This window comes from Bos grunniens, chromosome 1 (genome assembly GCF_055505025.1).
Source record: "Bos grunniens cultivar Pamir isolate PY7600 chromosome 1, Bosgru_T2T1.0, whole genome shotgun sequence".
NCBI classification, from domain to species: Eukaryota; Metazoa; Chordata; class Mammalia; order Artiodactyla; family Bovidae; genus Bos; species Bos grunniens.
Window position 1 is genome coordinate 89,737,059 of NC_141165.1, and position 13,327 is coordinate 89,750,385.

A 13,327-nucleotide genomic window follows, 5' to 3' on the forward strand; every position below is an offset into this window, starting at 1 on the left:
ATTGCTGAGTCATATGATAGCTCTGCTTTTAGTCTTTTAAGAAATCTCCATACTATTCTCCATAGTGGCTGTACCAATTTACACTCCTATCAACAGTGTAGGAAGGTTCCCTTTTCAGCATTTATTGTTTGTAGAATTTTTGATGATGGCCATGCTGACTGGTGTGAGGTGATACCTCATTGTAGTTTTGATTTGCATTTCTCTAATAATAATGCTGAGCATCCTTTTATGTGTCTGTTGGCCATCTGTATGTCTTCTTTGAAGAAATGTCTATTTAGGTCTTCCACACTTCTTTTGATTGGGTTGTTCATTTTCTTTCTATATTGATCTGCATGAGGTGTTTGTATATTTTGGAGATTAATCCCTGCTGTTGCTTCGTTGGCAAATATTTTCTCCCATGTGATGGTTGTCTTTTTGTTTTATGGTTTCCTTTGCCGTGTAAAGCTTTTAAATTTAATTAGGTCCCATTTGTTTATTTTTGTCTTTTTCCCCATCACTCTAGGCAGCAGATCAAAAAATATCTTGCTGTGATTTATGTCAGAGAATATTCTGTCTAATTTTCCTCTAAGAGTTTTATGGTATCCAGCATTTAGGTCTTTAATCCATTTTGAGTTTTGTGTGTGTGTATGGTATTAGGGAATGTTCTAATTTCATTCTTTTACATGCAGTTGTTCAGTTTTACCAGCACCATTTATTGAAGAGACTGTCTTTTTTCCATTGTATATTCTTGCCTCCTTTTTCATAAACAGAAATATCTTGCTTTCCTATACACTAATAATGAAAGATCAGAAATAGAGATTAAGGAAATAATCCCATTTACCATTGCATCAAAAAGAATAAAATACCTAGGAATAAACTGATCTAAGAAAGTAAAAGACCTGTACTCAGAAAACTATAAGATACTGATGAAAGAAGTGCAAGATAACAAAAACAGATGGAAAGATATACTGTGTTCTTGGATTGGCCACAGTTGGCCACAGGTGCATGGGTTTACCTCTGGCCTTTCTATCCTGTTACACTGATCTATATTTCTGTTCTTGTGCCAGTACCATATTGTTTTGATTACTGCAAATTTGTAGTATATTAGGAAGTCAGGGAGCCTGATTCCTCCAGCCCATTCTTCTTTCTCAAGATTGCTTTTGCTATTCAGAGTCTTTCTTGTTTCCATACAAATTGTAAAATTTTTTCTTTTAATTCTTTGAAAAATGCCCTTGAATAGCGATTGCATTAAATCTATAGATTGCTTTTGGGTAGTATAGTCATTTTGCCAATAGTGATTCTTCCAATCCAAGAACACGGTATATCTTTCCATCTATTTTTGTTTATCTTGAGTCTTTTCAAGTGAGTCAGTTCTTTGCATCAGGTGACCAAAGTATTGGAGTTTCAGCTTCAGCACCAGTCCTTCCAATGAATATTCAGGACTGATTTCCTTAAGGATGGACTGGTTGGATCTCCTTGATGGACTGGTTGGATCTCCTTGCAGTCCAAGGGACTCTCAAGAGTCTTCTCCAACACCACAGTTCAAAAGCATCAATTCTTCAGTGCTCAGCTGTCTTTACAGTCCAACTCTCACATCCATACATGACTACTGGAAAAACCATAGCCTTGACTAGATGGACCCTTATTGGCAAAGTAATGTCTCTGCTTTTTAATATGCTATCTAGGTTGGTCATAACTTTCCTTCCAAGGAGTAAGTGTCTTTTAATTTCATGGCTGCAATCACCATCTGCAATGATTTTGGAGCCCCAAAAAATAGTCTGTTGCTGTTTTCACAGTTTCCCCATCTATTTCCCATGAAGGTTGGGATCGGCTGCCATGATCTTCATTTTCTGAATGTTGAGTTTTAAGCCAACTTTTTCACTCTCCTCTTTCACTTTCATCAAGAGGCTTTTTAGTTCCTCTTTGCTTTCTGCCATAAGGGTGGTGTCATCTGCATACCTGAGGTTATTGATATTTCTCCTGGCAATCTTGATGCCAGCTTGTGCTTCCTCCAGCCCAGTGTTTCTCATGATGTACTCTGCATATAAGTTAAACAAGCAGGGGGACAATATACAGCCTTGACATATTCCTTTCCCTATTTGAAACCAATCTGTTGTTCCATGTCCAGTTCTAACTGTTGCTTCCTGACCTGCATACAGATTTCTCAGGAGGCAGGTCAGGTGGTCTGGTATTCCTATCTCTTTAAGAATTTTCCACAGTTTGTTGTGATCCACACAGTCAAAGGCTTTGGCATCATCAATAAAGCAGAAATAGATGTTTTTCTGGAACTCTCTTGCTTTTTCAATGATCCAACATATGTTGGCAATTTGATCTCTGGTTCCTCTGCCTCCAGTCCAGGTTCGATGCACAATACTGAATGCTTGGGGCTGGTGCACTGGGATGACCCAGAGGGAGGGTATGGGGAGGGAGGAGTGAGGAGGGTTCAGGATGCGGAACACAGGTATACCTGTGGCGGATTCATTTTGATATTTGGCAAAACTAATACAATATTGTAAGTTTAAAAATAAAATAAAATTTAAAAAAATAAATAAATAAAATAAAACCAGCTTGAACATCTAGAAGGTCACAGTTCAGGTACTACTGAAGCCTGGCTTGGAGAATTTTGAGCATTACTTTACTAGCGTGTGAGATGAATGCAATTGTGTGGTAGTGTGAGCATTCTTTGGCATTGCCTTTCTTTGGGATTGGAATGAAAACTGACGTTTTCCAGTCCTGTGGCCACTGCTGAGTTTTCCAAATTTGCTGACATATCGAGTGCAGCATTTTCACAGCATCATCTTTTAGGATTTGAAATAGTTCAACTGGAATTCCATCACCTCCACTAGCTTTGTTCGTAGTGATACTTCCTAAGGCCCACTTGACTTTGCATTCCAGGATGTCTGGCTCTAGGTGAGTGATCAAACCACTGTGATTATCTGGGTTGTGAAGATCTTTTTTGTACAGTTCTTTGGTGTATTCTTGCCACCTCTTCTTACTATCTTCTGCTTGTGTTAGCTCCATACCATCTGTCCTTTATTGTGCCCATCTTTGCATGAATAAATGAAGAGATGGAGCCAAAGCAAAACCAACACCCAGTTGTGGATGTGACTGGCGATAGAAGCAAAGACTGATACTGTAAAGAGCAATATTGCGTAGGATCCTGGAATGTTAGTTCCATGAATCAAGGCAAATTGGAAGTGGTCAAACAGGAGATGGCAAGAGTGAATGTCGACATTTTAGGAATCAGTGAACTAAAATGGACTGGAATGGGTGAATTTAACTCAGATAACCATTTTATCTATTACTGTAGGCAAGAATCCCTTAGAAGAAATAGAGTAGCCATCATAGTCAACAAAAGATCCCGAAATGCAGTACTTGGATGCAATCTCAAAAACAACAGGATGATCTCTGTTCATTTCCAAGGCAAACCATTCAATATCACGGTAATCCAAGTCTATGCCCCAACCAGTAATGCTGAAGAAGCTGAAGTTGAATGGTTCTATGAAGACCTACAAGACCTTCTAGAACTAACACCCAAAAAAGATGTCCTTTTCATTATAGGGGCCTGGAATGCAAAAGTAGGAAGTCAAGAAACACCTGGAGTATCAGGCAAATTTGATCTTGGAGTACAGAATGAAGCAGGGCAAAGGCTAATGTAGTTTTGTCAAGAGAATGCACTTGTCATAGCAAACACCCTCTTCCAACAACACAAGAGGTTTGTCATATATGGTTTTTATTATGTTGAGGCAGGTTGCCTCTAAGCCTACTTTCTGGAGAGCTTTCATCACAAATGTTTGTTGAACTTTGTCAAAAGCTTTTTCCGCCATCTATTGAGATTATATATATATACATATATAGCTTAATAATATTGCTTTTAACTGACTTAGAAAAGAAGAAAATACATTTTATTGTCTAACTACCTTTATGATTGCTCTTTGCTTTTTTTTCTTTCAGTATGGATTCAAATTATTGTCTGGGTCTTGCTTTCAAATATGAAGAACTTGCATCAGTATTTCTTTAAGGTGAGTCCACCAGTAACAAATTCTCTCATCTTCTGCTTATCTGCAAATATCTTTATTTCACCTTCATTTTTGAAAGACAGCCTTGCTATATATAGGATTCTTGGTTGAGTTTTTGTTTCCCTTTGAGTTTTTTGAGCATATTATCCCATCACCTTCTTGTCCCCACTGTTTCTGTTGAGAAGGCAGTTGTTAATTTTGTTGTGGTTAACCCTGCAAATGACAAATTGTTTTTCTCTTGCTGTTTTAAAATTTTTTCCTTGTCTTTCAGCATTTTTAATGATTCATCTATTTGTGACTCTCTTGCATGTATCCTGTTTGGAATTCCTTGAGCTTCCTGGAGGAGCAGATTAACATATTTGACTAAGTGGAAACTTTTCAGCTTTTATTTCTTCAATGCTTCTTCTGCTCCCCTCTCTCTCCTTTCCTTCTGGTTCTCCCATCATGCATATGTTAGTGTGCTTAATAGGGCCCCATATTTTTCTGAAGTTCTGTTCATTTTTCTTCATTTTTCTCTCTGTTCTTTGGACTACATAATCTCTATTGATCTTTTTTCTGCCTGTTCAAATCTACTGTTGAGCCCAACTAGCAAGTTTTTTATTTCAGCTGTATTTGTCAATTCCAGAATTTCCACTTGGTTCCTTTACTTTAAAATTTCTTTCTTTTATTAATACTGTCTATTTGATGTGACATCACCATCATATTCTTTAATCATGGCCTCCTTTAGTTCTTTGAAGAAAATTATAATGGCTACTTTGAAGTCTTTGTCTGTTAAATCTGACATCAGATCATTCTCACAGGCAGTTTCTATTGCCTGCCTTCCCTACCATACCCTGTTTCCAGTGTATGAATTATACTTTCCTTTTCTTTTGAATGTCTTGTAATTGTTTTCATTGGAAACTAGGCATTTTAGAAACTAGGCATTTTAGAAACTATATTTTAACAACTCTGGGTACTGAGCCACCTCCTCTCCCCCAGGGTTTGTTACTATTATTTGTTTGTTTACTTGTTTTCTGACTAGCTGGATTATTTTAGTGAAATCTGCTTCCTCTCTCTCCCATAATTTGTATTAATCAAACCAAACATGAAATGTTGTGTTCAACCTTGAATGCCACATCTGAAGAATACTAACAAACGTAAGCATATAAAGAGGAAGCTTCCAGGATGAGGAGGGTTTCAAAATACAATAGACAAAAAGGGTAAGGAAATTGGGGATATTTCACATGAAGTCAATCAGACTAACAGGATAAAAAGGACACAAAGCTGCTGATTTCAAAGTTGTGGTACAGCCGAAGCCAGGGAGGGAGAGGTCACAGAACTTAGACAAATGTAGGCATTATAGGGAACAGATTTTAGCTCAAAAATACAAGAAAGAATTTTTAAAATAAGCAATTCAACAGTGGCATATACTACCTTATAAAATAACAAGGGTTTTACTTTTAAGCAGAAATTTTCAACATGTCATAACTGTTGAGAATGACACTCCTTGTTTGAGAGGGACGTCTGAGTAGATGATCATATTTCCCATGACAGTCAAGAACCTTGACCTCAAATGTAGTCATTTTTACACAATGCAAAGCACTTTACATGCCTATAGGTATACACTGCAAATAAACATTTTCTTTTCAAGAAAAATGTGTACAAAGAAACCTTCTTAAATGTTTCTCTAGCAAACAGTTCCTTTGAGATTGCTGTTTAAAAGTATTTTTCTGATCAGACATATATCTGAGAGATAACTATATAAAACATTGGGGGAAATGATTAATTACTTTGAGCTTCTACATTCTCTCATGTACTTGCTTTAAAATTTTAGAATAAATTAATTCATTTTTTAAGAGTCCCTCAGTTCTTAGAAAATACTTTTTTAATGAAGTAATTGAGATCCAGAACTCACCAGAAGAAATCTTACCAGCACCTTTATAGTCAACAGAAAATGCAGATGTGACTCCATTGGCTGACCCCAGCTCACCCATGGAAATTTGATAAGGGGGCCTCAGCTTGATTTCCATCTGCATGTCAGACAGATTTATCTTTGTTGAAAGAGACCTGGGATTATTATATCGCTGCTTGGTCCTCTGAATGAAGTTATCTATGTAAAATAAAAAATAAATTTCCTTGCAGTCATTTGTTAATTAAATCATTTGAAAGTGTGATGTTTACAGACAGTAAATTTGGTGATAAACAGTTTGTTATCCTAAATGTCCAACCTGTCATGGAATGCCCTAATATTATTTGTGTTTAATGGTTAATATATCCTGGCATCATCAGTTTTTCTCACTAGAAATTATACTCTAGAAACTAGTAATTATAAATAAACTAAGGATTTAATATCACATGGTTGTGAGAATACTTCTACAATTATATCCACTTCAAGGAATTACTCTGAACCTCTGAAAAAAAAAAAATGAAAACAGCTCCCTTTAAATTTAAACCAAAGCCTTAATTTGTACAGGGATTCAGATCTCATAAAGTATTACCTGTAAGTATTACCAGTTGTAATTACATTAAAACATACACTGTAAATTGCATGTTCATATAAATCTGTTTTCTTATTTATTGCTTATACCATTAGAACATATGCTTTAAAGAACACATTTAATGAAGTCAATAAAAAACATTTCCTAAATTTCTCCCAATTTTATTTCCACTATTTGCATCTTGAATTTACCCTTTTTGCCCCTTCTGCATCAGGAGTCAAGCAAACTAATGTCCACAGGCCAAATCTAGCCTGTTGATTCTATTTGTGAATAAAATGTTACTGGAATATAAGTATACTCATTCATTTATGCATTGCCTATGGCTGTTTTCAAGCTATAATAGCAAGGGCTGAGACTGAGAAAATAATCCTTAAAGCCTAAATTTGTACTATCTGGTCCTTTACAATAAATGTTTGCCAACTTCTGTTCTACATTAAGCAGTCTAAAAATACTATCACATAAACACAAAGCTCTGAATCTCTAGTTTATAAATTTCTCACTGAGAAATTATCTTCTGGGATTAATTCTTTGAGCCAATAATCATGATCCTCTACAGGGTTCAAACAGAACCTTTACTAATTGGCATTCAAGTGAAGAAGTTGCCATAATTTATAGACTGTCAAACTATTCTGTCAAAAGCAAGTTAGTAGAATTTTCTGAGTTTTCTCTCTGTCCCTTAGTATTAGATGAAAAATCATTTATGACTGAATAGAGACAGGATAATGAAAAGGGAAAAAAAAAATCAGGCCCTTACCAAATTCAATGAAACAGTACGGTCTGACAGCAGTATTTGTCTTCATCATGTTATAAGTAGTAATGAACTCCTTCTGAAGCTCATCCAGGAAAGAGAAGGCCAGAACATTTGGGTAATTTTCAGTGCACAACATCATGTAGCTCACTCCCATAGAGCTAATAAAACTACAGTGTAAAAAACATCGGATTTAAAATTTCAAATTAAAACAAGGTAATTCGTTACTTCACAAGACTGGCTCTATATACCATACTCTGCTGCTACAGAGGCATTGATGTTACTAATACTTATTAAATATTTTAGCAAAAAATTAAAGGAATTGAAATATAATGCTAGTTTCAGTTGCGGTTTAAAAACAATAGACAAAAAAGTGAATGTATTCACTTTGCTGTATAGCAGAAACTAACACAACATTGTAAATCAACTATACTCAAATTAAGATTCATTTTTAAAAAGTGGAGAGGGACATATACTGTGATTCGAACACTTCAGTTACTTATCACTTGGGGTAGAAAGCAGGAAAGACTATGCAAATAAATAAGGGTCACAGATAGTTTAACATTTCAATCGTTCAACCTAGAGGAATTTAACACTATTTGAATCAAGAACTTTTTAGAGGTTCTGATGAAAGTTATGGACACTCTTTGCAGAAACAACACAGAATTTGGCAGACAGTTTCAAGGTGATAACTGACCTCCTAAAGTTATCCACTGACTCCAAAATCAAATCCTCTACTTCACAAAATGAATTATGTATCAGTGGGGGAAAAAGAGAATTTATGAGTTCATAACAACAAATAAAAGGGAAGAAAGGAAGACTCTCGTTCACAGCAGAATGCTGAATACCACCTGGTACATGTGGAGATAGTGGTAGAACTGGAAAACTTAGCACTCTGCAGCCTACACAGTAAAGACTGAATCCATTTATAAACAGTGGATGCTAAATCTAGGTAGGTACTTTGGTAAGGAGAAGGAAATTGTGCATGGCTTTAAAATGTCTTCTCATGGATTGCTTATTGGCTGCAGGGGAATTCTATTGTATTTATAAAACAGTAGAAACTAGACAACACCTTAACCAAGTACTCTAATATGGCCTTGCCATGCCTCCAGATGTGATCCTCAGTCAGACATATCAGTTCTGGCTGAGAATGCATAATCTGAATCTAATCATGAAGGAACACCAGAATAATGAACATTCTATTTCCTTTAAAAGGGTGTGGGGTGGGGAGCTATATTCTTCAGAAAACTCAATGTTGTAAAAAAAAAAGAAAGAAAGAAAGGCTTTGGAAACGTTTCTGATCACAGGAGGTTAAAGAGACACAACTAAATGCAATACCTAACCCTAGTCTGGGAGGCCTGGCATGCTGCTATTCATGGGGTCGCAAAGTCGGACACGACTGAGCGACTGAACTGAACTGAACTGAACCCTAGTCTGGATCCTGTGCTACAGAAGGGGAAAAGTTCTACAGAGGACATTCCTTGGTCAACTGACAAAAACAGAAAACAGGCAGTACAGTAGTTTAGGTAAAACTATGGTATCCGTATTAAATATACTAGATCTGATAACTGTACTACAATTAAGTCTAGGAATATCTCTAACCTTAGAAAATACACTCTGAAGTAGTTAGGAATAAAAGGGTATGGTATTTTTGTTTCTCTCAAATGGTTTGGACAAAAATAAATCAGATAGATGAAACAATAAAGTAAATGGGGTAAAATGTTAACAAAATGTGACTCTGGGTTCAAGTATTATTTGTAATTTTCATACTTGTACAACTTTTCTGAAAGTTTGAAATTATTTCTAAATAAGTTAAAATTTAAAACAAAAATGTTTAAATTAACCATCTTCTATTGGAAAAAAAATTTCTGAAACAAAGTATACATTGCCCTATAACATGCATAGGATGGGACAGAAATTGATGGTTTTTAATGAGTCATTAAACGTTCTTGCATGGTATTGTCAACACAGTTCTGGTCTAGATCAAGGGAAGCAAACAGCGTAGAGGCTGTAACCTCACCACTCCCATGCCAGACACTGCTAATCTGTCACAGCAATTTTTACTACCGAACCCTGATCCACATCAGAGTTCCTCTCTCTCCCTTTTTCTCTACTATTATAGAAGCAGAATTTATTTATTAATATCATTTTAAATTTAACTTTTAAAATATTCACATGACTCAAATTTTAAAAGAATGAAAAATGAAAGGAAATATATACTTGAAGTATTTTATCCCCACCGCTGCTCTCAGATACTCAGTTCTCTGTCCCTCAAGCAACTCATGTTACTATTAATTTCATATGCATCCTTCCAGTGAGAGTTATGCATATGAAAACAAATATACATCTATCTTTTTTAAAAGACCACCCAAGGCAGCCAAATGATGTGGGGTTGGCACCTATTCATCATCTATTATTAACAGTGTGAGATATACTACTAGGGAAACTGTGCTGATCTTGTGCTTCTGGAATAACCTGAAATTCCTTTCTGAAGTTCCACTTAACATAAAGCCATTTGACGCAATGTTTTTCAAGCTGCAAGTTGGCACCCCTCCCCAGTAGACCATAAAATTAATGAATTACACACAGCATTTTCTTAAAAACTGAAATAGAATATTACAGAAAATGCTGGAATGCAATTGTTTCATAAAACTTTGGTTTATCCTATTTGTATGCTAAGTGACAGTCACAAAGTAAAATGTATCTCTTCTTACGGGTCACAGTCAAAAAAGTTTAACCATAATGTACTGTACTTTTCTACAAAATTGTCAAGTAAATTGAAAAATCAAAGTATGATTTTCCCAAATACTTTTCCCTGTCCAAAAAAATCTTCACTGTCACTATCAAAATTCTTCAACATTCAAATATATCTCACAATAACTTGAATTGCGATAGAACAAAATTGGTGATTAGCTTCTAAACACTTGGAACTTTCAAGTAGCTGCTGAGGCGTTACTTCACTATCCTTCAATAATATGATGGAAGCTTTTACACTCCAGCTTTTGTGCTATAACAGGGTTTTACTATACTTCCATATTAATAACAGAGTGAACCATAGACACCTACATGTGTTTATCCCAAATGGTTTCTCTTGCTTGCACTCAATTTACCTGGCAAATTATTTGTGAAATAAAAAAAGTCCTGTTTTTAAGATGGTATATTAATGTTTTCAAGTCTTTATTACAAAGTCTTTATTTTATTATAAATGCTAGATATTCTCCAAAAATGCTATTGACTTTTCATAGTGAATTTACCCTTACAATGCTATATTTTTTTGAAATGCAAAGCTGGTTTTCCAAAATTAGATACAACTCTGTTATCAAAGGTTCTACTTTTTCATATTACTGGGACAAACTGAGACTCCTACCATGGCACTGAGGACAACTTGCAATGAAATAGTCTAAAGCCACTAGAGGCAAGCAAGTCTGTGCAGGCTTTAGCCTGTCCATCAAGCTCATTTGGCTCACTTGTTACAGACAATCTGGCTGTTGTTCTTCTGCCTTGATGAGGAGGAAGAAGAGAAGTAGTAGTAACAGTAATAGTACGGTTTAATAATAGTAATGGTAATAGCAGGTACGGTTTACTGATCACTTGGAATGAACCAGGCCCTTTGCTAAGTATTTTACATATTTTATCTAATTTAATTCTTACTTTATGTAAATAAAGCACATGTTATCTATCTTCACGTAATTAACCCAGTTTATACTTACCTATTTGTATGTTTGTTCTCATGTCTCTCTCACTAATATTTATGCTCCATGAGAGCAGAGATGATTCTTTACAGTTCACCACTGTATTCTTAATATCTAGAATATTATGTCCAGTACACAATAAGTGCTCAATAAATTTGTAAATAAATAAGTGCATAGATGGCATCATTCATTTATTCATTTATACCTAGTTGGTTTAGATACTATGCACAGATAATTGCACAGCTCAGTGGCATCTACACCAAGAAGCTAAATAAACACCTGACTAATGACAGAAGGGAATAGAACTTCACATACTCTCCCAGGTCATTGTTCCCAGAAGGCCTGAGTTCAAATCACTAAGTCTTCAACATCCCCCTATTTAAAAGACAGCTGTGCTCAGAGATCATGTAGAACTACTCACCTGTGCCCTGAGTACCCCCAGATGGTTATAAAGGGCTAACAAGCTTGTCGGCTTTCCTCTTATCACAGTCATTACTAATCCTCACAACAACAACAAAAAGTCCTCTTTTCTCCACCTTGAGCACAATTCTTAAATTGCCACTGTTTTTTTCCTACTTCACTTTAATTTCCTTTTCCTTTTTTATTTCCTTCCACTTCTGGACTTTGGGATCCATGGGATTTGATCTCTATAGCTATTGCCTTCCTTCTGACCCAGGAATTTATCTAACCTCATTACATCTTTGGTTCCTCTCCATGGCACATATACTAGAAACTTCTTTAGGGAATCCAAGGTCAAGAGTGTCTGGGGCAAGTAAGGCTGGCTGAAGTTCCAACTACAGATAAGGAGGCTTTACCACTTTCAGTCATTTTGTTTAAAAGCTAATTTTAACATGTATCCAAGCAGGCCACACCTCAAGTGATTCCTAAAGTCCAACAAAATGAATAAGTGGTTTTAGACATTAAACTTTTCCTAGTACCTAATTTTATTTATTAAATGCCAAAAAAATTTTTTTAGACATCACCAATTAAACATCAACATTATTAGGACTTGCTGGCTTGTTCTACCAAACTAAAATGATAAGTGAAGACTATGATCTTTCTCACAGCAAATAATAAAGCACCCAGTGCATATCCAGCATTCTACTCTACAAGCTTTAATGTCAAAGACCAAATGCCTGCCCACCAGGAACCTGTAGATAGGTACTGGGAATATACTTAAAATGATATACAAAACAAGATTAAAGAAACAAAACTGAACTTTTTAGCATGCTAAATGAAAAAGTAATTGAAATAGCAATAATATTTGTATTACATATAGTTTTCAGCCACAGGACTGGAGAAGGTCAGTTTTCATTCCAACCCTAAAGAAAGGCAATGCCAAAGAATGTTCAAACTACTGCACAATTGCACTCATCTCACACGCTAGCAAAGTAATGGTCAAAATTCTCCAAGCCAGGCTTCAACAGTACGTGAACCATGAACTTCCAGATGTTCAACATGGATTTAGAAAAGGCAAAGGATCAAATTGCCAACATCTGTTGGATCATAGAAAAAGCAACAGAATTCCAGAAAAATATCTACTTCTGCTTTATTGACTACACTAAAGCCTTTGACTGTGTGGATCACAAGAAACTGTGGAAAATTCTTAAAGAGATGGGAATACCAGACCACCTGACCTGTCTCTTGAGAAATCTGTATGCAGATCAGGAAGCAACAGTTAGAACAGGACATGGAACAACAGACTGGTTCCAAATCGGGAAAGGAGTACATCAAGGCTGTATTTTGTCATCCTGCTTATTTAACTTACATGCAGAGTACATCATGCGAAATACCAGGCTGGATGAAGCACAAGCTGGAATCAAGATTGCCAGGAGAAATATCAATAACCTCAATACGCAGATGACACTACCCTAATGGCAGAAAGCAAAGAAGAACTAAAGAGCCTCTTGATCAAAGTGAAAGAGGAAAGTGAAAAAGTTGGCTTAAAACTCAACATTTAAAAAACTAAGATCATAGCATCTGGTCCAATTACTTCATGGTCAATAGATGGGGAAACAGTGCAAACAGTGACAGACTTTATTTTGAGGGGCTCCAAAATCACTGCAGATGGTGACTGCAGCCATGAAATTAAAAGACGCTTGCTCCTTGGAAGAAAAGCTATGACCAACCTAGACAGCATACTAAAAAGAAGAGACATTACTTTGCCAACAAAGGTTTGTTTAGTCAAAGCTATGGCTTTTTGAGTAGTCACGTATGGATGTGAGAGTTGGACCATAAAGAAAGCTGAGTGCCAAAGAATTGATGCTTTTGAACTATGGTGTTGGAGAAGACTCTCAAGAGTCCCTTGGACTGCAAGGAGATCCAACCAGTCCATCCTAAAGGAAATCAGTCCTGAATATTCATTGGAAGGACTGATGCTGAGGCTGAAACTCCAATAATTTGGCTATCTGA

The 13,327-nt window shown here is 36.0% G+C and overlaps 1 protein-coding gene across 7 annotated transcripts in view; it reads right to left on the reverse strand.

Moving 5' to 3' along the window:
* The window catches only part of SEC22A (SEC22 homolog A, vesicle trafficking protein), an 81,683-nt gene that overhangs the window by 43,734 nt on the left and 24,622 nt on the right, over nt 1-13,327 (reverse strand). For all 7 annotated transcript variants that reach the window (XM_086402936.1, XM_086402894.1, XM_086402904.1 and 4 more), the window contains 2 exons: nt 7,230-7,393; nt 5,893-6,087 (listed from right to left, as the gene is read on the reverse strand). In XM_086402936.1, the coding sequence (XP_086259062.1) occupies nt 5,893-6,087; nt 7,230-7,393 (359 nt within the window). The remainder of the gene's footprint in view (nt 1-5,892; nt 6,088-7,229; nt 7,394-13,327) is intronic.